The sequence below is a fragment of the Suillus bovinus genome (assembly GCF_016758785.1).
Source record: "Suillus bovinus strain UH-Sbo-P2 chromosome Unknown EDB93scaffold_3, whole genome shotgun sequence".
Taxonomy (NCBI): domain Eukaryota; kingdom Fungi; phylum Basidiomycota; class Agaricomycetes; order Boletales; family Suillaceae; genus Suillus; species Suillus bovinus.
In genome coordinates this window covers 171,423-195,132 of record NW_024542059.1, presented here as the reverse complement: position 1 = coordinate 195,132, position 23,710 = coordinate 171,423, and the positions used below count along the sequence as shown (strand labels likewise).

At 47.7% G+C, this 23,710-nt stretch overlaps 14 protein-coding genes across 14 annotated transcripts; 6 read left to right on the top strand and 8 right to left on the bottom strand.

Moving 5' to 3' along the window:
• Positions 1-46: 46 nt before the first annotated feature.
• EDB93DRAFT_1099974 (uncharacterized protein) lies at positions 47-1,097 on the top strand (the record flags this gene model as incomplete). Its single annotated transcript, XM_041446961.1, has 2 exons — positions 47-841; positions 900-1,097. The coding sequence occupies 2 exons, from the start codon at positions 47-49 to the stop codon at positions 1,095-1,097; spliced, it is 993 nt and encodes a 330-aa protein (XP_041312619.1).
• A 154-nt stretch (positions 1,098-1,251) lies between these two features.
• On the bottom strand, positions 1,252-2,260 carry EDB93DRAFT_1075627 (uncharacterized protein; the record flags this gene model as incomplete). The annotated part of the gene is made up of 5 exons (XM_041445178.1): positions 1,252-1,614; positions 1,676-1,858; positions 1,908-2,011; positions 2,065-2,146; positions 2,213-2,260. 5 exons carry the CDS (start codon positions 2,258-2,260, stop codon positions 1,252-1,254), a joined length of 780 nt encoding a protein of 259 aa, XP_041312618.1.
• Positions 2,261-2,419: 159 nt separating this feature from the next.
• On the top strand, positions 2,420-3,832 carry EDB93DRAFT_1075671 (Ribokinase-like protein; the record flags this gene model as incomplete). The annotated part of the gene is made up of 8 exons (XM_041445181.1): positions 2,420-2,506; positions 2,579-2,622; positions 2,676-2,840; positions 2,896-3,070; positions 3,118-3,182; positions 3,234-3,478; positions 3,532-3,600; positions 3,663-3,832. 8 exons carry the CDS (start codon positions 2,420-2,422, stop codon positions 3,830-3,832), a joined length of 1,020 nt encoding a protein of 339 aa, XP_041312617.1.
• Positions 3,807-4,829, bottom strand: EDB93DRAFT_1116816 (TATA binding protein-associated phosphoprotein). The gene is made up of 6 exons (XM_041448354.1): positions 4,773-4,829; positions 4,492-4,704; positions 4,366-4,431; positions 4,217-4,311; positions 4,104-4,172; positions 3,807-4,054 (listed from the first exon to the last, which is right to left on the bottom strand). Exons 2-6 carry the CDS (start codon positions 4,577-4,579, stop codon positions 3,911-3,913), a joined length of 462 nt encoding a protein of 153 aa, XP_041312616.1. The 5' UTR covers positions 4,580-4,704; positions 4,773-4,829; the 3' UTR covers positions 3,807-3,910.
• Positions 4,684-5,586, top strand: EDB93DRAFT_1116813 (uncharacterized protein). The gene is made up of 6 exons (XM_041448353.1): positions 4,684-4,728; positions 4,778-4,903; positions 4,958-5,022; positions 5,073-5,093; positions 5,150-5,262; positions 5,314-5,586. The coding sequence occupies exons 1-5, from the start codon at positions 4,720-4,722 to the stop codon at positions 5,169-5,171; spliced, it is 243 nt and encodes an 80-aa protein (XP_041312615.1). The 5' UTR covers positions 4,684-4,719; the 3' UTR covers positions 5,172-5,262; positions 5,314-5,586.
• Positions 5,587-5,616: 30 nt separating this feature from the next.
• EDB93DRAFT_429111 (uncharacterized protein) lies at positions 5,617-6,434 on the top strand. The gene is made up of 2 exons (XM_041456336.1): positions 5,617-5,925; positions 6,105-6,434. The coding sequence occupies exons 1-2, from the start codon at positions 5,745-5,747 to the stop codon at positions 6,302-6,304; spliced, it is 381 nt and encodes a 126-aa protein (XP_041312614.1). The 5' UTR covers positions 5,617-5,744; the 3' UTR covers positions 6,305-6,434.
• On the bottom strand, positions 6,435-7,030 carry EDB93DRAFT_429112 (uncharacterized protein). Its single transcript, XM_041456337.1, has one exon. The coding sequence runs from the start codon at positions 6,924-6,926 to the stop codon at positions 6,564-6,566; it is 363 nt and encodes a 120-aa protein (XP_041312613.1). The 5' UTR covers positions 6,927-7,030; the 3' UTR covers positions 6,435-6,563.
• Positions 7,031-7,203: 173 nt separating this feature from the next.
• Positions 7,204-8,419, bottom strand: EDB93DRAFT_1237693 (uncharacterized protein; the record flags this gene model as incomplete). Its single annotated transcript, XM_041451449.1, has 9 exons — positions 7,204-7,248; positions 7,298-7,440; positions 7,494-7,672; positions 7,730-7,782; positions 7,836-7,856; positions 7,979-8,006; positions 8,056-8,104; positions 8,200-8,319; positions 8,377-8,419. The coding sequence occupies 9 exons, from the start codon at positions 8,417-8,419 to the stop codon at positions 7,204-7,206; spliced, it is 681 nt and encodes a 226-aa protein (XP_041312612.1).
• Positions 8,420-9,202: 783 nt separating this feature from the next.
• On the bottom strand, positions 9,203-12,014 carry EDB93DRAFT_1116807 (BOP1NT-domain-containing protein). Its single transcript, XM_041448352.1, has 8 exons — positions 11,518-12,014; positions 11,313-11,461; positions 11,039-11,264; positions 10,337-10,986; positions 10,050-10,285; positions 9,859-9,992; positions 9,620-9,807; positions 9,203-9,563 (listed from the first exon to the last, which is right to left on the bottom strand). Exons 1-8 carry the CDS (start codon positions 11,914-11,916, stop codon positions 9,299-9,301), a joined length of 2,247 nt encoding a protein of 748 aa, XP_041312611.1. The 5' UTR covers positions 11,917-12,014; the 3' UTR covers positions 9,203-9,298.
• Positions 12,015-12,034: 20 nt separating this feature from the next.
• On the top strand, positions 12,035-14,150 carry EDB93DRAFT_1318532 (actin family). Its single transcript, XM_041454864.1, has 10 exons — positions 12,035-12,065; positions 12,119-12,391; positions 12,444-12,642; positions 12,698-12,792; positions 12,837-12,958; positions 13,010-13,161; positions 13,211-13,328; positions 13,378-13,554; positions 13,607-13,726; positions 13,779-14,150. Exons 1-10 carry the CDS (start codon positions 12,047-12,049, stop codon positions 13,815-13,817), a joined length of 1,314 nt encoding a protein of 437 aa, XP_041312610.1. The 5' UTR covers positions 12,035-12,046; the 3' UTR covers positions 13,818-14,150.
• A 392-nt stretch (positions 14,151-14,542) lies between these two features.
• Positions 14,543-16,355, bottom strand: EDB93DRAFT_428826 (uncharacterized protein). The gene is made up of 2 exons (XM_041456334.1): positions 15,812-16,355; positions 14,543-15,752 (listed from the first exon to the last, which is right to left on the bottom strand). Exons 1-2 carry the CDS (start codon positions 16,235-16,237, stop codon positions 14,745-14,747), a joined length of 1,434 nt encoding a protein of 477 aa, XP_041312609.1. The 5' UTR covers positions 16,238-16,355; the 3' UTR covers positions 14,543-14,744.
• A 384-nt stretch (positions 16,356-16,739) lies between these two features.
• On the bottom strand, positions 16,740-17,764 carry EDB93DRAFT_428876 (Sedlin). Its single transcript, XM_041456335.1, has 4 exons — positions 17,247-17,764; positions 17,134-17,195; positions 17,002-17,087; positions 16,740-16,953 (listed from the first exon to the last, which is right to left on the bottom strand). Exons 1-4 carry the CDS (start codon positions 17,546-17,548, stop codon positions 16,861-16,863), a joined length of 543 nt encoding a protein of 180 aa, XP_041312608.1. The 5' UTR covers positions 17,549-17,764; the 3' UTR covers positions 16,740-16,860.
• EDB93DRAFT_1116797 (uncharacterized protein) lies at positions 17,598-18,921 on the top strand. Its single transcript, XM_041448351.1, has 6 exons — positions 17,598-18,036; positions 18,105-18,187; positions 18,241-18,377; positions 18,428-18,511; positions 18,580-18,722; positions 18,782-18,921. Exons 1-6 carry the CDS (start codon positions 17,650-17,652, stop codon positions 18,866-18,868), a joined length of 921 nt encoding a protein of 306 aa, XP_041312607.1. The 5' UTR covers positions 17,598-17,649; the 3' UTR covers positions 18,869-18,921.
• Positions 18,922-23,702, bottom strand: EDB93DRAFT_1324986 (clasp N terminal-domain-containing protein). Its single transcript, XM_041455022.1, has 10 exons — positions 23,554-23,702; positions 23,441-23,502; positions 22,929-23,384; positions 22,350-22,877; positions 22,235-22,291; positions 22,037-22,183; positions 20,293-21,979; positions 19,917-20,233; positions 19,727-19,858; positions 18,922-19,680 (listed from the first exon to the last, which is right to left on the bottom strand). The coding sequence occupies exons 1-10, from the start codon at positions 23,600-23,602 to the stop codon at positions 19,165-19,167; spliced, it is 3,951 nt and encodes a 1,316-aa protein (XP_041312606.1). The 5' UTR covers positions 23,603-23,702; the 3' UTR covers positions 18,922-19,164.
• Between the last annotated feature and the right edge of the window lie 8 nt (positions 23,703-23,710).

The following is a 23,710-nucleotide window of genomic DNA, read 5'->3' as shown; positions in this document are numbered from 1 at the left end:
CCTTTATAAGAGGTCCCGCGTTCAGCTCGGGTTGCATTAATCACCCATGTCCATGCACAGCTTACCAGTAGAGCTTCTCGATAGCGTTGCGCAGTATCTTTCTTCCTCTTCTCTCGCTGCTCTTGCTCAGACATGCTCCACTCTCTGTCCAGTCGCACAACGCATCCTCTACTGTAGTGTATCGGCTTCCGCCTGGTCGCAAAACTTATGTGTCATTGACACTTTTGCGAAGAAACCACATGTTGCGCGTTTCGTGCGGTCCTTTTACATCGCTATTGACTCGCTTGCTCCTGTCTTCCTCGCCTATTATCGCCAACTTGCTAAAGCCATTCTTAATATGTCAGAGTTGACCTCTCTTACTCTCCTCGTGGATTCGAGCGTGAGCTGGGTGTTGAAGGAAGCGTCTAGTCGTATCCACTTCCCGCACTTGCTTCACTTCACCTGCTCCTTTTCTTTCGATGAGAACGTCGCCCGGTTCCTTGATAGGACGCCGTCGCTTCTTGAGCTTGAAGTAGATTCTATCCCTACCACGTCCACGCTCCAGTCCCCACCACCTTACCTTGCTCCGACTTCTATTCCTCAACTCGAACAGTTCATTGGTTCATCCCGGACAGCCGAATTGATTGTTCCTGGTCGTCCGGTGAAGAGCATTCATCTGAACGGCGGTCTTTTGGAGGATGATATTCCTCTCCTTGCCCGCTCGACTGTCCCTGTAGTCATTCTGGGAGCCGTTACAAATTCGCCTCCCGTGCCCTTCTTGGAAACACTGCACAGACATGTGCCTCACTTGGTCTATTTACGAGTGATGTCAACCAAGGGCATCTTCATGGCTCCCACTGCCGTAAGTCGCCATGGCTTTTCATTTATAGTAGTCAGGAACATTAATTTTCATGGTACAGGAATTCTATGAGCAGATGGCCAGCATTTTGACGTCCTTCACAGAGCTCAGCGCATTCGAGTTCTCCGGGATGCACTGGGGCTCTAAGGCCAAGCAAGATGACGGCACAAAAAGGGTTTGGCAATCAGCGCCCCTTCAAATCAGTAACCATTCTGAGGATGACCTACTTTTTGGTTCAGAAATTTTCCTTGCATATTGATCTCACTTACATGCATATTTCTAGAGTATAATCTTCCAGGTAAACATATCGCCAGTATACTCATTTCCGTCATCCCAAAATCAATTTACGTAGTAGTCTAACATATAGCATTTATTTCCAGTACATCCCTAATATGATACAGATGTCTAGTTGTCTAGCTCATTTCTTCAATCGCACGGTTAACAAATGATACAGCATCATAGCAAACGAGACACCCTTCACTTAGTTCTGATATGCTTGTTCCTCGTCCTCCAACAAACTTCGCAGCGAAGCCAACATAATTATGTCCAAATTGTGGCAGTTCAAATCTCAAGAACTGCCATCCTCTCGCGGGTTCGCCATCGACGGTCACTTTCTCCTCCACAACATCATATTCTATCCTTTTGAAATCAAAGCCGAGGCCAATCCCAAGAGCCTTGGTATAAGCCTCTTTCAAGGTCCAGACGTAGTAAAACCTGCGAATCGCCTCTTCCTCTGTAACATCAGCAAGAATTAAATTCTTCTCTCGAGCCGTGAGCTTTCGGTAATAAGGCGAGGGAATGAGCGCAGCCCGAAGACACGAAGCACGGACGTTTCACCTGACTGTCGACGATGTCAACAAATTCAGTAAAAGTAGTCCGCGGAGGAATTTTGAGTTTCATGACATCAACTCCTATATTGAATGCCGGAGGTCCCAAGTCGCCTGTTCCGAATGCCATGGCGATGACACATTCATCATGGGTAACGTTGAAAGCCAACGGAGGGTCTATTCCAGGCGTGGTCTGGACGAAGAATGAGTATAAGGTGTGGGTGATCCTTGCGAGGACGTACACAGTATGGCTTCCCCGCGTCGGTGGCTGCAAAAGTCATGGCATCTTTGTCCACGCCTCGCTTCTTGAGCAAGACTCTGGGAAGGAGACTGCCAATGAGCGATCCTTGGATGAAAGATCAGGCATCAGTGTGGGCGCCTGCTGAGTTGCATACGTACGACAAGCATCTTCGCGGCGATGAAACTTGGTGATCTTGCTCTGTGCTGTCTGATCCACTAGGGGCAATGCGGTACGATAAAGCTAATCGGACATAGGGAGCAATCAGAACGGTAACGTGAAATGCAGCTTGAACGACATGGCACGCACGGAATCTGGGAATTCGAGCGGGTCATATATAACATTCCAAACTTGCATGGGTGGCATAGTAGATTACTGGATAATTGTCCAGTTACAGACACCAATAGCAACGGAGACGCCGCGGTAACACCATGCCGGAAGCAACCGGCAGGTTCACAGTAACGCTTGTTGTGGGTCCAAATTTGTTTCATACCCTCGTACTATTGAATTCTGGAGATGACGATTCAATTTGTGACCTTTGGAATGTTCATCATCGATGAATTTTCCTTTGCAGATGAGCAAGGGAAACCTACCGGAAAGACGGTGGCACCCCAGGGAAGCTAGTTACAGATTCAATTGATGCTGTCAATGTCCTCACGCTGCACATCATAATAGATTGGAGGTGGAGGAACGTATGCTATTATCGGTGCTCGCATCTGGTCAGCATTAATACGTTGTATGACTTGGATTTGTGAACGAATCGATCTTGCAGGTTGCCTCCTGATACCCTCGGGATGATTGTTGATAGAGGAAACGATTTCCCTCAGGACATAGAGGATCGGTTACTGACTTACGGTTCCAACCTATGGCACTTTCGTGACAACATGAATCGCGTTACTACTCGATCAAGGAATTTTTACAGAGGACAACATCGAGGGTTGCTATTTCATACATCTATCGCCATCATATCTGACATTCCCATACCACAATAGTTTTGAATACATCACTCCGCGGATCAGACTGACGCCTTGCGACTTGGAAAGAACGCGACTTACACGTCCTGCTTCGGTTCATTTCATTTGTTCACCCACACGTGCACTTCAAATCGTATCAGAAATCCAACAGGTTGAAGAATGGAACCCGACCACAATATTTGAACCCATACCTGTTCGTGCAGGCTTCTGTTTCACAATCAATGATTGAATATTAAGCAGGATAGATGTATTCCCGAGGAGTTACCTTCGCTGAAAGCAGTCCTCCCACATATCACAATCCTCAGGTAGGCGAGACATAGTTAGCATCAGTCTCTCCCTGCTCACGCAAACACTAGTCCAAATGCTGAGGAGGCACTGAACTTGCTTTCTCTTCCGTTGATTGTCACGAAATCTGCTGTTGAAAATGCTGCATCGGAGTTCTTCAAGATGGGTGTGGGTAAAGAACATAGTGGAAGCGTTATAATACGCAGTGGTGCCCTCGGTGCATATGTCATGTCTTCTGACGAGAAAGGGCGATGGATTGATGCATTCTGGAGTTCCGCTGAGAATGTCGACAATTTGGAGGTGGTCGACGTCACAGGTAATTCTTTGGGCGGATATCTGCATGGCTGTGATTGTACTGATAGAAACTAGGTGCTGGCAACTCTTTTCTTGGTGGGCTTGCCGCGGGATTGTCCATCGCAAACGGAGATGTCTATGAAGGTTTGTCAGTGTAGTCATGATGTTGACGCAGAACTAATTAGACCATCATTCACGCATTCTAGCAACACTATATGCTTCGGTGTCAGCCTCTTTCACGGTTCAACAACTTGGTCTTCCAAACCTTACAGTGGGTTCCGATGGAGTTGAAGAATGGAACCAAGACTCTCCACATAGACGCCTTGAAGTTCTGAGGCAGCGACAAGACAAAGAAATAGAAAATAAAAATCATTAGAAGTACTGATGTACAGCGTCCAATACAACAATAATACGAATCACAGGTCCCGTGGATGTTCGCTATTGGCGTCACCACTTAAGTTTCCGCAGATGGTGGTTGCTGTCCCTGCGGTTGAGCAAATCTTGCACGACTTGCAGCGAAAAGCTCTTCTTGCTTTGCCATAAGTTCTTCTGGCGTTAAACCCGAATCTTTTATCTTGTCTGCCTTCTTCTCCCGGTCCTAAGACAAAGTCCATCACATGCTGGGTGTCAGTATGAACTTTACACACCTTTTGTTGCTGCTTGTGATCTTTCAAGACATCTTCAACTTCAGTTGTAAAGGAATCAAAGCCTAGCCGCTACAGCAAAGTCAGCAAAGGATAGAGATCAACCATAAACATGCCTTCAGTGCTGCGATTATATGCTCTGGTGCTATTGTCTTCTTAGATTCTTGCTCACATATCTCGTTGGCCTCTGACGAGATCAAGTGAATAAATTCTACCAAATGTGTGAGCCCTAATAAGGTACATAAAGATCATTGACGATGTTCACCTACACAACACTCTATGACTAGATCTCGCGTCTCCTTTGCGCATGTCACTTCAGCTGGTAGTAGTTCTGAGAGGGGAACAAATAACAGTTCGAGAGATCGGAAAACGAACTACATGCTAAACATACCACTGATCATCTTTGCCACTGTTGCCTTCGGCAGCGACAGATCTTCATCCGACGGTCCAGCTCCCGAGTGTCCTTCGCGGTCTGACATGCTAAGCACAAGTTCACGGTACAAACGCGGCCAAAAGTGAATCAAAGTGATATGTCACAAGTCGTGTTTTATGTGGTGGTTTCTTTTTGCCTTTTTCGAAGTCCGAATTTACTTACATCTATCCTCTATCAACAACCAAGATGTCGTCGGTGCGTCAACAAGTTCATAGCTGGATGTCATGATATTAACTCACCATAGGTCAACCCTGTTAATCCCAAGCCTTTCATGCAGGAGCTTACCGGCAAGCCGGTATTTGTAAAGCTAAAATGGGGGCTCGAGTACAAAGGATTCCTTGTCAGTACGGATGGGTACATGAACCTCCAGGTATGAACAACCAGTTTGATGTTTATTTCTATGGACCTCTAATATACTGTGTAGCTGGCCAACACAGAGGAATTCCAAGACGGGAAATCAAATGGTGCTCTGGGAGAAGTCTTCATCAGGTATGTGTTTCATTGATCCATCGTTGATGCGTTTACCAGCTTTCCTGCAGGTGTAATAACGTGTTGTATATCATGAGTATCATTTCTTCTGTTTCAATTCTCTATGCTTATATGTTTTGCGACTTTACAGGGAAGCTCCTCCAGAATGATCATGCAGTGTAGTGTTCGCTCAAAACATCGACAGCTCAAGACCATTACTCTTGTTGTATCATAGGACTTTCGAGAGTTTATTCTATCGAAGTAGGTTTGTATAGTGCTTGCATGATCTATCGCGATGCATCAGAAACCTAGATGATCGCTTGTCCTTGAACCTGCGTTTGCAATAGAGGGTGTCTAGACTTGGAAGACGATCTTGCATCACAATATGACTAACTATCCGCAGTGCTGTCGACTCGGGCTAATTTTCAGACTTATGCCTATGGCAGTGGTGCTGGCTGATTCAGGTACTTTCTGAGCTGGTAATCATTCTTCGGAGACAGCACGAGTTGACGAACATGTTATCTTTGGACCATCCAACTTTTTGGGATAAGTCTGGTGCCCCACAATGAAAGGTGTAACGCGCGGCTACTATCTAACGGATAGACAGTATGAAGAGGCTGCTTTTGAATGGTTTTTGCAAGATCTTGAACTTGGAAAGAAATATATGATGTGTCACGTGTGTATCAACTTGAAATTCCCCTCATTTGCGAGCTGGTCGTGACTCCTTCCACATTGTCGTCAACATGGCAAAATCAACTAGATCAAAAGTAAAGCGCTCATTCCGAGCAAAAAAACGCGACGAAGGTGTATACGCAGCAACTGAGGCTGCACGTCTGCAAAGACTCAATTCTAAATTGATGGCGAAAATTGATGATGGAGATAAGGAATTAGCAGAACCGGTGGAAGGTGATGATAATGCGCAAGGTTCGTCGCATTTTCAAGCTTTGAGATAGTAGACGAGGAAGGCATCTTTTCTCGTGTTTCGGTTTATCTAATGTACAAGTCATCCTCGCTCACATCTACCCCACCAGATGATTCTATGGCACCAGGTCTATAAGCTCTCTGGACAGTCTCAAAATTCCAACCTGATTATGTTTTGTTAGATGCCATGGAACTCGATGATTCTGAAAAGTTGTCAACAACAAAACCATCGCGCATTTCGACTCACGGTTCAAGGAACTCGCGAAGGGAGGAGTGGAGAAAGTCAAAAGGCATGACGCCTGTACCGAAGTCGACGAGAATGAACCGCCAGGGACTACCAGCAGCGCGGCGGAGGTCTGGGCGCCCGTCACGTCGGCGATGATGCGTGGTCAATGGCGTACCACCCTATGAGTGCAGGTTGCCTTACTTATCGCCATGTCATCCGTATACCACCAAAAGCATTATATTTGCAATAACAAAATTCGAGGTCTATCTCCATACTATTATCTCTGAGTCACAGTATATACTGAACAACTAGGGCGAATAAACCCATTTGATTACAGATATTTCTCCTACATTTCCAAATTGCAACCTTCGAACTGTGAAACCCGGAATGAAACGGTGATGAGAAGCATTGTCCATTATCCACTCAAACGGCTGAGATATACCGTAAGGACTTCGAGTCTGGCTCGGAGTCGACCGAAGTGCGGTCGCTGCGGCGCTCGTAAGGGGGCTTCCTCCAGGCGGATTGTGGTGGGCTGGAACTCATTATTATTATATCTTCTCATTTTACTTTTGACCAAGTACATACCTAAACGAATCCATAATGCCCATAGTGGCACGAATCCCCGGCTTCGTTGTCTTGGGACTGGGCAAGGGCAGGAAGCTGACAAGACCCGGCGTTGAACTAGGACCTGTGGGGCTAACTGAAGGAGAAGTGGAGTTGTGATTAACCACCGTCGGTTTATTATGAACCTTTTCGCCGTTGCTTTTGTTATATGCATCGAGGTGAATAAACACACGACAGGCAGCAATAGCTCTGTATGCCGCTATAAATATGACCATGAGAACAAAACAAAGCACGTACGAGACTGCAGCAGCGGGTACCTGAAATAAAGAGTCCAGTCAGATAAATAAAGCAGCCATGCATGCAACTTACCATCGCGATGCTACGTCAAGCATTTGTTTTAGCCCGGTAAAACGGAATGTAATTGTGAAAGTCACTCACACATTCATCTCATCTAAGAGTCCCAATACAAGTCAGGGTTGATTCTAAATTAATTACAAAATAGCTGGCTCACCGTTGAGGTTGAGAGCAGCTAGGACCTGTGTGGATGTCAGCTCAAGTGAGAGAGTATCTGAGAGGAGGACCTACGGCTGGGACGGTGTTGCAAGTCGATGTAACGAGGAAGTAAACCAAGCCATCGCGACAGAGAAGGCCCGAAAGATCCTCATGCCTGAAACGCTTTCTCAGAACGAATAGTGTCATCACCAAAATCACGAAGTCAAATGACATGGCTGGTAGACGTTGAATGAGCTGCGAAATATAGCAGAGAACTTGGGTCACTTGCTGTAGGCGTGATTCAGATTCAGGAGGATGTGATTTGTTCTGATAACCATACAAGTTCCAGCCTGGTCATCCCATGATGCTTTCACGGTCATTATGGTGCAAATTAGGATCGCGCACTTCCCGAATGATAGGGCAAGCATCGACAGAACTGCGCGACGTTTCCACTCCCAGAGCGCCATGCTTCGAAGGTGAGATCAATAGCTTATAATGAATGATATAAAGCGAGACAGTACTTACGTTCTGATCATCAGCGAGGTGGAGGCACTTAGAATTGTTAAATTGCCTGCGACCTGCGAGTCTCATGTTAGTTTCAAGCAATCTAATGATGCCTCCACCAACTCACAGAAGTGAAAGTATACAAAGCCTTTGGATGACCAATATTAATATCAGCCGTAGTCCGCACATGGAAAACAGCACATACATTACAATCAATCTAACCGAGGCCGAGGATGAGTTACTTTATATTTTAGGGAAACATAATGTTACCTTCGTGGAGATATTAACAAAGATGATCCTAGAGTTGATTTTAGTCAGTAACACAAGGGGATAGTTTGGCGGCTTACAATCCAATGAAAGCAAAGAGCATGCTGTAACGGCACAAGAAGAAGAAGACTTTGAACCACATAAGCATCGGAAAGTTGTCAATGGTTAATGCACATACTCTGTGGCTGTCATGGTCAGCCAAGATTATAGATGAGAGAAGAGACGCACCAAAGGCCAAGCCAGCTTACGCTTACCCAAGAATACAGATAACTCAAATCCACCAGTCGTGCAGATTTCCCATACATAAATTCCAAGCAGGACATAGACTACCTTGGTGAAAGCAACTATAAGGGCAAAATGATCAGAGTAGGAAATTCCTAAGAATTAAGCACGATACTCACTGCCCTCTGCTTTCACTTCCTTCAGTGTTTTCCACTCAACCATTATGATTGACTTGGGAGGGTGTAACGAGCGACAGTGAGAAAGCCAGTAGATGAGGAAGCAACTAATGGAGAGTAAACTGAATATCTTGGGTGCTCCATCGGATATATATACCTCTTTGACAATGTATCCAATAATTAATTTCCAGTCCTGATCGACGTGGCGTCGAGACCTCTTTCGGTCGCAGCAAGAACCAGGTCAGTGTTCATTGGACCGTTACGTACCTTTCAGGCATGCGTTCACGGGCAGAGGTAAATTTCCTTGTACGGGGGTATGATATTTCGTGTTAGTACTCGGTTGTCATGACCGAGCATGTCAGCATCTTAATCTAGCAGCGGAGTCGCCACTAGGTAGATGTACCAAGGTACCAGATGCGCCAGAGGTGAAAGTGCGAGGACTCAATGATGATATTCTTGCTTGATTGTCCAGTGGTCGTTTCATGGACTAAGTTTCCATTGAACGAGAAAACTGGAAACTATCAAATCCTCAGAGTGTACACATGCGAGACAGGCTTCCGAGAACAGACTTGTACTGGACTGCTGGAGCGGAGCTGCGACTTATGGCCCTAGTAGCAGTAGCAGATAATCCCCCACTTGGTGATATCTAGTTAATCTGCTGATCTGCATGAACTCGGCGGATGTTGGAGATCCTGCCTGCGATTCAAGATGAGATAGGTTATAAAAACCCGACATTGAGCTACACACCTCATTATCTATCATTGGTTAGTGACGCCCTAGCACTATTCCCTGACATCTCAGTGTGGCGATTTGGTCACTTTGGTGCCCACGTCAGTCATGCTCAGGTTCACAGCCACACTAATTCGAAGATTCAAACTCAACAAAGGGGTTATTTCATGGTCAAACTCAGACAAAGGACTGATCTTCAACTACACCACAGCGAGACACTGCCATCGGCCCCTGCGCTAACCAACCATGGTTGCTTGTTGACCCACTTGATCTGAAGCACACCAAGTCCCTCCTGGACATCATGGCCGCGCAATATCTTGAGGGGTACAATTAGCGGATCCGTCATAAGATCACTGTAGACCCTTGCGTGGAAAATTTGGATCGAGCCGTCGTCAGATGAAGACGCAAAAAGAGGGTAGGTTGGGTGGAAATGCAGTGATCGAATGGCTCTTGAGTGATAGCTGGTGGCAAGTCGCCGAAATTAACGATCGATTTGGAATCAAAACGAATAACATACCGAAGAACTTTGTAGGGTTTTTCGCTTAGTTCTAGATCGAACCAGCACAGCTTTCGGTCGTAGCCGCCGACAATAATATGGTCACCAGACGGATGTACGTCCATCGACGATATCCATTTGATACCAGGCATAAGAGTTTTCAGCAGCTTCTGCTCAGCCAGATTATACAGTCTGACATAACGTTGGGTCTATTACATTGGAATGAGCACGAGAAGGAGCTCGTCAAGTGGAACACGTACCGCAACGAAAAAGTGGGGCTTCGTAGGATGGAATAACACCATCTGAACAGCACCCTTGATTTTTTTGAACGGTGCCTGTGAGTGCCGGCGTGAGATCTGATGCATCCAAACACTGCTTTGAGTTTCGCTACTGGCTGTAAATGAAGGCCTATTAGCTATTGAGAGAGTACTCGCGAAACCTTTTTGCTTACAGACTGAAGCTATATAATCTCCCTTTCTGTGCCAAGTCAACTGCCTTGACAGTCCAGATGCGCTTGGGAGTTCAATGGTCAAAATGGGACCGTCCTCAGCAGCTCCGGATGTCGATATCCATTTAATTGATGACTGAGTAGCAGGGGGAAGAGTGGCGGGTGCCAGGGTTGACTGTGTCATCGTTAGTATGGCAGGAGAGATATTTGGAGGTATGAAAAAATGTAGTCGTTCGTCCCTAAGGCATTTGTCAGTAATGTGGTGATTGTGAGGAACAACTACCCCTTACGTTCCGGCAACGAAGAAACAAACGTCAAGTCTTGGGCACCATTCAATGGCGCCAACTTTGCTGCCCAGGTTCCAACGCTTGACCTCTCGCCCCACGTTGACCTCCCAGAGGCTGATCACTCCGCTCTCGTCACCACTAGTCACCCACGCGCCATCAGGACTTATGCTTAGACACCTGACTCGTGCTTTAGTATGCATGAATTGCAGTGACTTGTAGTTGGGGAACGGCCGTAAGCTATTCGGGCTTGGTAGTTTTGGCAGCAGGCTGTTAGGGTCTACATTAAGTTTCACCCTTTGTATGCGTGGTGCAAGATAGAGATCAAGCTGGCGATTGAAACGTTGCTTGATGAACTGGTCGTATGCGGGAACCAGACGAAGAGAAGAATACTTTTGAGGAAGGTAGTCTCGTTCGCGGTCTTCGGGATCAGTATTCTCCCACTGTTTCCGCTCCTCTTCAGTTGGCAAGTATTCTTCGGGGGGATTATAGGATTCGGAATTCGTAGGAAGCTTTGGTTTGGGTGCTGGTAACGGGGGCGGTTGATTAGACGGTGGCTCGTTCCATATAGCATAGAATTGCTGCTTTTTATCCGCTGCAGTAGGCTTGGATCCCACGATTCGACCTTGACGGATGGCACGAACAATCTTCATGATCTGGCAAGGATAAAATAAGGAAGTGTAACATGGAACCAAGGGGAAAATAGACCTTTTGTTTCTCCCATTTACTTGGTAGCCATCTGCGCTTTGGTTCTGGGGCCGAGGAGAGAGGCATGACTTCTTCTTTGCCTTTACCAGTGAACCACTCGATGGTAGGTTCATATGGGTCGTATTCCGCATCAGGATTTTCCCCAGCCTGCAGTCTGCGAATAATGTCTAATTCCTCAGCAGATAACGGTTTGTCCATTTGGGTATTTTTATCAAAAGCAGTTGTCCTGCAACATATTAGTGTATAACTTAACTGGAAGGAAAGCATTGCATACCACGAATTGGGGTCTTCCACCGTTTGAAGGAATCTATCGAGCTCGTCGCCTTTAGCTGGACGCAATACTCTTTTTCCGTTGATATCGTAGCCCAAGTGAGGTAGATCATCGTACCAGTGCATGGGTATGTTTCCAACACGGTTAGGATCCTGAGATTGTTAGTTACATCACAAGGATGTATAGGAAAAAGCTAGAACCTACTCACATCTTCTGTTGAGGAGTCCGAATCATAGTCAGGTTCAATCTCTGGATACACAACTTTTGTTTGTCCGGTGATGTTTGAAACCACCTTTTTAGATTTTGGGAATATATGCAAGTCTGAGTCGGCGTCAGAGTTTTCATCCAGGATGTCTTCTTCGTCGAGGTCATCCGTGTCCTCCTCTTCCTCGCTTTCTTCGTCGCTGTCACTGGCAACATCAATTTCTGGGAATTCATCTACATCTCCATCGTCCGACGCATCGTCCCCCTCTCGGTCCTCATCCTCTGCTTCGTCTTCGCTCTGCATCTCCAAATCCACTGCCCCAGAGAAAGGACCTTTCTCGACATCTTCAACCCCCTCCTTCTTGCGCTTGTTTCGCACTCTCTCAAGGCCAGTAACCGCCATGTTTTAGGAAAGAGTCTCGAGAAGGGATATGAAGATCATACTGAGTTTCTTATTTTTCTGTCGGAGTCACGTGACCATTAGATGTTTGTTAGATCTAGATCGGGCATACTACACTCTATCATAAACCGCGATGGTCAACTACGGAGGAGGTCAGTGACAGTCTCTGGGCATAAATATTATGACTTTGACGGGTTTTATGCAGATGAAGTATCTGCTTTGGTTCTTGATATAGGCTCCTCGTCCGTACGCGCAGGATACGCCGGGGATGATATCCCCAAGGCCATTATCCCGTCGTTTTATGGCTATAAGTCGACCACAGGGGATAGCGACGTGCAGATGGCAGAAAATGCACCAGAAAATTTCGAGTCAACCGCCAAACAAACCCCGAGTGACGCGAAACTTTACCTCGGGCAGAATGGCCCTTCGATCTGGAGAGAGGGTATGGAAATCGGGAACCCTGTACGGGATGCGTTGAGTAAGCAACTTCACATTCTGTTCATGGATGGCATCTATATCTAGCTTTGCAGTTTTTGATTTTAATCCGGTCCCTGCTTTGATCTCGCATGCACTGGTCGACGTTATGCGAGTTAATCCTTCAGAACATCCCATCCTCGTGACCGAGCCGGCTTGGAACACACCCGCAAATAGAGAAAGAATGGCAGAGATTATGTTTGAGGAGTTTCATGTTCCTGCCTTCTATATTGCCAATACTGGCGTTCTGAATGCGTAAGATCTGATTTACTTGCTATTTGGCGCTGATGTCTTCAATGTTGGAGAGCAGTTTTGCAGCAGGGAAGGGCTCAGCACTAGTGATAGACGTTGGGCACGCAATGGCCAGCATCACCCCAGTAGTTGATGGCTTCGTACTACGAAAGGGTGCGTCGATCGTATTTGGCTCTTCTCATTCTCACATCATGTAGGTTTGGTATCGTCTGCGTTACCTAAACTCGTCCAAGCCCATGCTCGACATATCTTGAGTAACCCCACACAGACGCGTCGGGGAATCGAACTTCTCCCCCATCAACTCATCGCCAACAAATTGGTTCGTTGTTTATTATGCCTGAATTACTCATTTTATCAATATGACATGCAGCCTGTCGAGCCTGGTGCACCACCCAGGTTTACCCTCCGTGAAGACCGTATACCTGGAACAACGGAAAGCTGGAGGGTTTGGTGCGAGAGTCGTGAAGTCGAAGAGTGGATACAGAGCGTCGCTGGCGTTCTGGATCAGGGATGGAACGACCAGTAGGTTGCTTTTGTGCACGCTTTCGATTTTTCTTATCGTGCATCGCAGAGCTGCTGCATCTCGTCAACCGCGTCAATACGAGTTCCCGACAGGTTACAACACATACTTCGGGCCGGAGCGATACCAAGTTGGCGAACAGTTCTTCTTCCACTCGCCGCAGCTAGTGGTACGTGTCTCCCTACCGAACCGATCTCGAAGCCGCTCACTTTCTACAGGCGCAAAATCCAAATCTTCCAAAGAACATCCCTACCTTGCTTTCAGAGTCCCTGCGAGCCTGTGACCCGGATCTGCGGCAAGTTCTCATGGGAAATGTGGTCCTCACTGGCGGAGGCAGCCTGTTCCCTGGTTTCGCTGATCGCTTGGAGGCAGAGCTATCCAGGAATTTCCCCCACGTGAGTGAAGTGCTTTTAAATATACACCATCGATCTAGAAATGTGTCTGCAGGTCAAAATCCACGCTCCTGGAAACCCAATCGAGCGGAGGTATGGTGGTTGGCTAGGAGGAAGTATTCTAGCAAGTCTTGGCACTTTCCACCAGCTGTGGATCAGTAGAGAAGAGTGGCAGGTATGCATTGCTTCGTGTTTCAGTGCTGGCTTTTGCTGATACGGTTTCTTAGGAGCATGGTAAGCCTATTGTGGGGCAGAGGTGTAAATAGGCTTTTCATATCTGGGGAGTTTGCTTCTGGTAGGGCACATTGTTGCTGCGGAAATGCAGCTACTACAAGTTAACCTATACTGCGGTCCTCATCTTTGTCCTAAAATGTATGGTATGTTGTTGTGGCAGAAACCGCATGTTCACAGCCGCAGGAATGTCGTGGCTATACCTCTGAGTGGAAGGAAGCCAAGTGGGGCAGGGTCGCCACCCTTTTTAATTTCCTATATGGTGTACGCTCGATGACAAAGTTCTCTGGCGCTATTCAAGACAATTATACACTGAAACGTGCAGATACACACATTGCCTTCAAGGGCCTTTCATCGCATGCTTGTAGGGAATTTCTGACGAAGAAGCAGAAGCCGCTATCCCTCGAGATTCACTCAGACTGACACTACAATCAATTAATTCTTCATTTTTCATCCAACACACATTTTACGAGAGCACATCCGCATTCGAACAACGGCTAAAATGAACAACCGTACGCGTACAAGTATGAAACAACAGCACGCCCGAAGTAGGCCTAACATGCACTCGTGGGAGCTCAACTTCCACCAGCGCCATAGGCCGTACTGATAGCCCTCCCTAACACACAAAAGTTGCAAGGTGGGATGAAAAGGGGTCCCGAGTACTACCAGGCAACCATATCAAAAGCCCGCAGACAAAGTAGCTAAAACACACACTCGCCAGGGAGTAATAAATAAAGTCGAACGTAAAAGTGGAAGGTGAAACGAATGTGAAGGGAAGGCCAGGGTTGAAGAAAGCGCTAGCACTAACGTGTCCGTTCCAACCTAAAGTCCCAGGGTTGGGTTTATAACACACAAGGCAGTTGTTGTCGTCGTAAAGAGTGGAATGGTGAAGTCAAGGAGACAAGTCATAGCGAAATATTGAGTTGGTTGAACTTTGTAATAGGCCGAACGAGCGAGCGTGATTAGTATGCCTCAATTGCTTCCCTGCGCTCGCGAGCACCCATGAGAACACCCAGGCCGCCGATAGCCTTACGGCGCACGCGCGTGGCAAAGTTTTTGGGTCCTAATTCATCAGCACCAGAGGGCGGACCACGAGGCTGTCTCAAAGGGCCGATAAATTTATGTGCGACGGGAACGGGTGAGACAGGTAAGATAGGACGTCCCATTCCCAGCCCCTCGTACAATTTCTTGGCTGCTTCCTCGCGGGCGGACAGTGGCGATGCGTCTAAAGATGATGAAGAGTGAGGGGTAGTGGGGTTGGAGAGCGAGGCAGAACTTGAAGTTGAGTAGGCATCCTCGTGCTCGCTGCCAGAGTCCAAGGCAATGACAGGGAACGTGCGCGAGAGAGGTGCTGTAAAACTCAAGGGGCGTGGGCGCGCCTTGCTGGCAGACGTAGCACCATTTCCAGGAGGAGGCGAAATACGTTCACCAGGAGGTGGTGTAATTTTAACACTCGGCGAAACAGCGGAGACCGTGCGAAGACCGTTCAAAACCGAATTAGTAGTGCTTCCACGGCGCCAAGACACAGCGACATCTGACTTGGAAGGAGTGTTGTCTTTCATGGTCTGTCCATTGCCACTGGGCAAAGAATTTCCAAGCGACGTACCACCACTAATCACGGTGGTTTGCCCAGGAGGAGACGATCCTCTAATCGGAGTCTCGGGACTGCTAGGGAAAGCGACACTAGAGGTGACACGCACGCCGGCTCGTCCCCCCAACACGGCCGTCATTGGCACCTGCTCCTCAAGTGGGGGAGTTTGGACTCCCAGCTGAGCTTTGAGGAGTTCAGCCTGACTAGGACGTCGTGCAGGCGGAGAGCCACCAACAGGACGGATATCAAAGCTTGCTTCAAGAGGACCGGTAGTGACGGAAGGAATTGTGGCACTTGCACACCTGTTCTGTATCTGCTGGCGTAAAGCATGCTGAATGAGGATAGCTTGAGCACGAGCATTACGTTGGGCCTGCTCAGACTGGAACAATGCATGATCATCATGAGCACGCGTGTGAACGATCAAATAAATCAACAAACCTGTAACCGCGCAATCTCCAATTGCATCATCTGCATCTGCTGATACGCATGCAACTGAACCTCGCCAGGATTTTGTGGCTGCATCCCCTGAGAATAAGAAGGGTAAAATGGAACACTGTTTGGATTGAGGGCACTCTGAGCAGCCATTTGTTGCTGTACGAAGCGGTTATTTGGACCGTCTACTGCAGCAGTGAGGGGACGAGTTGCCTGATTGTTGATATACATGTTTTGTGAGAAAAGCTCGGCAACTTCATCCATATCCTCCTCCTCTACGAAAACAGAGTGTTGGTTAGACGCAAATCGTGGAACGTTGAATGAACCGCCCAGAGCGGCAGTATGAGGACCAGACATGGACGTAGAGCGCACGCCTCCAGTACGAAGACCATTGAGAAGGGAGGCACGGTTGTTGGACTGCATGGTGGCCATAGTTCAAAAAATGGGAAGATTGCGTAGAGAGCGCGAGTTGGACGATGACTGTAACTAAAACGACACTGAAAGAATTAATGGACAAGGCAGACAGATTATGTTGTTGATAGGCGATGAAATGTTACAACTAGTGCAGAGTTAGGGAGAAGAGCGTTATGAAACGGGTGAACGTACGGAGAAATGGAGGTATAAAAGTATCTTTAAAGACACAAAAATGATATTCACGCAGGAAGTTTTGTCTGCTGGCTGTTGCAAGCGACGAGCTGGACGATTATAATATGTGGAGTCCTGTTGAGACTGGACGCCTGAATTGAAAGAAATAAAGAGAAGTGTTTTATAGGATTTTATGTGATTTTACGAATGACAAGGAGAAGGATGCTGTGGATGATGAAAGAGAAAGAGAAACCAAAGCAAAGCGAAGGAATTGGACTCGGAAGAGTTCATAAATAAAAGTGGGCCAAAGCGATATAAAAAGTGGCAGTGCTACATCAGTCATTCCCCCTAACACCGGTCGTCGAGCTCAGCCCACATAACAATTAAGCTCACAGCCTAAGCTAGTGTATTGATCTATGGCAATCGCCGTACACGTGTACTAAAAGTTATTGTTCTTGCTCCCAGAGTCGTTAAAGATACTTTTTCGCACTCGCCCGAACACGTGTATCAAACACAATACTGCGTATCGGCGAATGTGCCGTGTGGAATGGGTTTAACATTGTCTGCCAATCCAGTCAGACCAATTCTAGAATCATCTACGAGCGACTGACCTTGAGGTACAGTTCCCAGACGTCCTGAAAGAAGGACCGAATCCCATCGTCATTCTTGGTCTCATGCAGCAGTATGAATTTCATGTCTAAGGTGAGGATGAGAAGAATAAACAAGAGAAGGCTTCAACATACTGCCTGGGGTGACAAACGCAGACACCGTCCATTCATTGAATTTATCTACAGATTTCAGATACCTTGCCAAGATCAAGCGGAGCAATATAATGATAAGGGATGTAATGACTTACATGGCACTTTCCTTTCGCATGACATCTTCAATAATATCCAGACTTGCGTTGGCAATCATTTGGATCACATGTCGATCTTGCCCTCCGCCCATCCTCACACCGCCCCCTTGGACGTGGTGAGACTGCGTAGCGCTAGACGCTCCTGACAACGCAGTCAGTGTACCCGCAAACGCAGAGGTAGACCATGTAGGCAAGTTTGATGAAAGCGACGACGACGTTTGCTGCGCTAGCTTAGTAGAGTAGTGCGTCAGACTGTATATTGGCGTATCAGACGGAGAAAGCAGGAAGAGATGATGAGACATGTTTAAGTCGTTGTCGTGGCCCAAAGCTATGGATTTGATGAGATTGCATAAACTTGAACGTTGTGGTCAACACGCATTGCACTCTTTCGACTCACTTGCTCATGTTGAAAAGGTGCTCACAGGTCTTTCACCGCTCACTTATACAATCAAAATGCAACAGTCGCCTGGCTTACTGCAATACCCTTTCCCAACTTAATTCTCCTCCACAACTAAGACCGTCGCGGTTCTTGTCACTGCCAGGGCAAATTGTCCAATTTCAGACAGCCACTGGTACTACCAGTTCACTGCCAACCTTCCTTCAATTTGCTCGTGCGCAGCTGCGTAATGCAACTCATAGAGACCTGCTTCGTTTCCGGTATAGCTCCCCCCGTCGTCCACCCCGCAGGCCAAACTGGCTAGATTCAATAAACGGAAACGTCATATTCGTGGCCATCATCGTAATAAACGCTGGCGTGTTTCTTCTCTGGCAAGGCGCCAAGTCCACATACGTTCGTAGGCGCGAGCTTTCAGTAAGACTAATGTATAGGGTACAGCTGACAGCCATCCACATCTACAGCAAACTACTCGTGACCCCACACTCTTGATCTTTCTCCGGGACAACTTTTTAGTTAGCTGGCAAAACATCACCTCCGGTCGTGTGTGCGTCTGACTCTTACTTGATTGCTGCGCATTTTGCCTCATTCATCGGGCAGGTGGGCGCTAGTAACCTCATGTTTTTCACATCAAGACATGGGACACGCATTCTTTAATGGCCTTTCATTCTACTTCATGGCCCCCAGCGTCATGCAAGTCCTCGGGAACTCGCGTTTCTTGGCGCTCTACTTTTTCGGTATTCCTCCACTTCTCAACTCACGCGACGTCCCTAACAAAAAACACAAGGGGGCATCGTATCTAGCATGACGAGTCTCGTATGGAACCGTTTCTACAAACGTCAATCTAACTACTCTTCACACGGCGCAAGCGGTACGTACATCTCCTCACCCTTTCATTAACGTTCATCTTCATCCACTGAAAATGAAAATGTTGTGTAGGCGCAATATTAGCAACCGTCGCATTTTACGCCTGTGCATTTCCAAGGACGACGTTTTTAATATTCTTCGTCATCCCTTGTCCTGCGTGGGCGTTCCTTCCTGGCATCCTCGCGTTTGATGTGTACAGGAGTGTTACAGATGCTGTGAGTTGATTTCGTAACTCCTCGTGCTATCTGGTCAATTGAATTGATTGATGTCGCAGAGAACGATGACAGATACAGCAGGTCATGTCGGTGGAATGCTGTCAGGCATTGGTTTCTTCTTATATAGAGTGGCTCTTCGTCGCTAGACTTGCCAAATCCTCCTGTGATGGCATTTATGATGCCAACTAATGATGCCACTCAATCAGAAGAATCAGTTCCATTATGCAGCATATGAGGTGTAATATAAACAGGACCGGCGTTGCAAATGCGAAACGGAGAAAAAAAAAATGAACGTGGTATATATACGCGCCAGTCATACAAATCGAACAGCATAAAAAATAGCAATGAAAATAGACATATTAACGAGCATAGTAGCTTCGAAACACATCCATATTAGTCGCTGAACATAAGCATTTCATGGAATACCGTGAGCAATGAGCATTCACTCCGATGCACGACCTTTCTCTCTCTGCGGGGTATTCATCAGCTTGTCCAACCTCCCCATCTGACCCTCTAGCTTCGTCATTCCAACGCCGTTGCCATCTATGCCAAGGTCCCTCGCGTTGTGCTTATCGAAGTAATACGTTAGTAAGTTCTTCTTGTTATCATCGAGCCCGTCGAGCAACGTGAAGAGATGAGTCTCATCCCGAAGCACGAGCTGCGCAGCGATGATAGTAGCGTACGCGGCTTCACGAATGACAAGAGTACTGTCGTTTAGTGCTGCCATCAGAGTAGATTTTAAGCGTGGAAGCTCCTCCTCAAGAACTTCAGCGGGCAAGCGCATGACGAATTTGCCTATGGCGATTAGTCCAAAGGCATGCGATGCGTGTTTGGCACTCGTATCTGACGAAGGTTCGGCTAGAAACGCACGCAGGCTGCCGTGCATCGTAGTTAGACCATAAACAGGTTCGATGCGTGTTGCAAGGGCATCGCGGATTGTTTTAGTTGCTTCAAGAACCTGACTGTCGTGAGCATAGAGTACACCAGCAAGGGACAAGATTTACATCAACAGCATTACAGTACCGCACAGTAAACAAAGTCGCGAAGATGTCGGCTTCCCGACCTTCCACGAATGGTGCTTGGCAGCTTAGCAATTCCCATAGAACTATGAGACCGTATTCGAGTTGCTCTGCATCCTATTCAAATAGGTCAAATGAGTAAGAAATGGTACCAATAAAAAGCAAATTAGTGCACCCTTAGAGGATCAAGAAACTTAATCAGAGCATTGAATAGCCGTTCAAAGCTCCTTTCCTTGGTCCATATATCAGGGATCAGCGGAGGAAGAGAGCGGCTGATGCCAAGGAAAGGCGAGACGGTGGAAGGAAGTCCCAGTCTCGGACTCAGGGGAGACGTCGTTGCGGAAGGTATGGGATTGCTGCTGCACAACAGCGCCAACTTTTGGAGAACTCGAATGTCAGTTTGATCGCTCTCCATTGAGGTAATATAGTCGTTGAGTTCTTGTACTCGATCTTCAACTGCAGTTGCTTTGAGGGGTGTGGCATGGCCGAGGGCTGCGTGCATAAGACCAAAATCAGAAAATAGCAAGGATGTGTAACCAATGGCAACTCACTGGACGTGCGTTTCAACCACCAACTAGTCTCATGCACCTGGTCTTGAACTGGCTTCACGAGGTTGTCTATAGCTTTGATGTTTACAGGACTATTCTTGAATAACGCTGCCTGGCGGAAGATGGCTGCAGTTCGGTTGTCAGGAGTCACAGGAGGAGCCAAGCTTCGTATTATCGCGGGCGCATTTTGCACTTTGGGTTTTGGTGTTGCAGATCCGCTACGTCCAAGGAGCAGTGACGGGGGAATTGTGGAGTGCTGATTATCCTCACCGTCCGGGTCGTTCAGTTCTAGCAACCGCTCTGCAGCACTCTGTGCTTGCTCCGCTCGAGCTATAAGGGCATCCTCAACAAGTGCTGTCTCTAAATGTTTTCCATTCGACAACGCATCAGAACTAGTGTAAGACGTTGAACGATCGGAGCGGGGAGAGAATGAGCGTTGTTGACTGGGTGCCGGAGGATACACCTTATATGGAGTCGAGAAAGACATGAGATTGACAGACTCGTCGTCCATCTCAGAATCACAGTCATCGGGTATGGGTATAATGGTTGCCAGTAAGAGCGTTTGATCATCATTAATATCGGGCATTACAGTTGACTGGCGAGGTGGGACTGGAACTGGAACTGGAGGTGCATGATGACGAGGGGTTGGTGAGTCGTGGTAGGAATCCGAAATATTTGGGTGCACAGTTTTACGGATGGTAGTTAAACGACTAGGGGATATGGGTGAAACCAAGGGAGAAGAGCCTCGGCGCCGGTTTACTTCGGGGCTGGATGACACCGATGAATCGGTAGAGGAACGTGAATGCGACGTCAGGACCGCGCTAGAGCTTACAGAACGAGGCATAGTCCCACCCAGGACACGTGGTTTTGTTGGCGTAAGGGGGGCGAGGGAAGAACGAGGGGATAACGAGGACCTTGAAGCTGGCGATGGCGAGCTGCGCCCACTCGAGAGTTTAACCGTAGGGCTTATTGGCGAGACAACTCTCCGTACTGTAGGTGATGTTGCGCGTGTCGCGTGTGATGAGGACGTTGCTTGATGTCTCAGGGTAGGAGGCGCAGTTGCAATGGCTTTGGCTTTGGCACGACTGGCGGCAATCGCAGCTGCAACGCTGCTCTTCTTGACACTTGGTGTGGTTGGTGCGGTGGAGGGAAGACTGGCAATGGCTTCAGGGTCTGGACATGCCTTCTCCAGCTGTTTGCGTGCTGTAGGATCGAGAGACTCGAGAATCACAGCTGCCCTGTCATGCCAGACACCGTTGAATGCCCAAAACGCACTGCGGGCTGCTTCCCTGACAGTAGGATTGGGATCAGCCAACGCTTTCTTCAAGGACTTCTCTAGGATCTCCACACCACCATTCGCTTCTATATGCGATCTCGCCCGTATCCCATGTAGTTGGATATAGTGGGTGATGTGGGATACTACGAATGTTCGAGATTGCACCGTCTTATCTTGGAGAGTGTTCCAAAGGAGGGAAAGGAGAACCCGAGGATGTGCTGAAGCATGCTCCATTATGACGGAGAGCGATCGTTGGGACTGTTGAGCAGCAATTTTCTTGGTAAATCCTGCCATTCGGAGCAAATTCGTATACAACATTTCACAAAACGGGTCAATCCCTTGGCCCAACGCAATGGCAAGCTCGGAATAAAGAGAGCAGGTGTTTGCAGAAACCGTTGTCCGCAAACTGACGAGCTGAAAAAAAAAGGAGAGCTGTGTGTAAGACGTTTTTAGTAAGTTTGGGATGCTTACTGTTTTTATGGAGGACTGCATAAATCCATCTTTTAGGCATTGGAGGAACACGTCGGGATATCTTGTATGGATATTTCCGGAGAGCATACCACGGACACGTTGAATGGCACGTTCGCGGGTAGCCCAGTTGTGTTCCGTTTCCTTTCCCTGCGTCACAAGTTAAGAAGTTGGCAAAGCATTCAAGGATGTCGACAGTACCTCAAATGATTTTGCAAATGTTAGAAATTCGTTTTCCAAATCTCGGCTAGATGCAATCTATAATCGTTGCCCAGATCAATCTCTGCGGAGCGAGATGCGATATCAAAGAACATACAAAAGCAGGTTCAACCGTACTAGCTGCTTCACTTGAAGGTTGTGATGACAAAGGCGGAGAGACAACTGCGGCTCGACTTCGTGGCCTCGGAATCTCTCTCACATTTCCTTGACTTGCTGCCCTCGTCATACCAGGCGTAGCTCCGGATGCCGCGCCAACCGTTGGCCGACGATTCTGTTGTAGCATCATGCTTGGGGGAATATACTCCTTCTTTGCGTTAGGCTCTCCACTGCCCGCGGAACCCTCGCTCTGGGGAGTACTTGCTCCAGCACGACTGGAATGCATGAGCTGCGACTGAATATTTTCAACGATCGCTTTGCGTACCCCCTTCTTCGTCAGCTCTTTCTTGAGGTCTGAACGAGCAGCGTCTGTCACGCCCGGTCCAGTGTAGAGCTCAATAACGCAAGGCATTGCGCATGCGCGAACATTCCCATCCGTGTCTTCCAAAGTGTCCACTAGCAATGAAACGTATGGTCGAACAGGAAAAAGATGATGGGTTCGGCGGATGTGCACGAGGACTAGTATTGACTATGGTAGAGAGTGAGAAGTCGTCATACCAGCTTGGAAGGTTCTACTTACTTGTTCTCGGACTCTGGCGACCTTGCTTCCAAAGCCGCTATCTCTGAAGAAACGTTCGAATATTGCAAGTGGCGTTTCTGGACCCCCCTTGCTATCCTTCATCTTTGAAGCAGATGGGGCCCTGAATGCCAGTCCACCGAGGATAACTAGTGTTTCACGCGCCTTGTCACGAGCCTTTTCGCGGGTATCACCGAGACGCTCGATGACTCCAGGAGCGGGAAGGAACGCATTCAAAATCTGGCGGAGAATCATCAAGTCATGCGACGTTCCGGGAGTGGACGACGTGGAGGACGATGCTGATAGTGGACGCGCGTTTGCGTTTGAGACAACATTGTTGCGCAAGACGATCAAGGGAAGTAGATGAGGAAGGGCTGAGAGCGTGGCGGTTGTTAGATGTTGATTTGAGATACGAAGACATGCTTTGAGGGTAGAAATGACCGGTTCTGGTTCTGTGATCTAAGTACAAACCAGTAAATGAGGCTCAGCTCATCGACTAGGTGTCTGACACGTACTTCTATGCCAGACTCGAACTCTGCCTGCAATTTTGTAACGGCATCAACCTTTTGGTCAACGTCTGTGGACACCGTGAGTTTTGATGCGGCTATTCCCAAGGCATACTACCAACCGTTGCTTTTGCATTGATTAATGAGCTTTTCGAGCCTCTCAGTGCTCATGTTGGTTTGAGAGGAAGAGAAACCGAATAATCGAGCTCACAAAGGTTTACTGCCGTCCGAGTGTGCGGGTGTGGCGGAGAACAAAGTGAAGCACTTCTCGCGACGGAC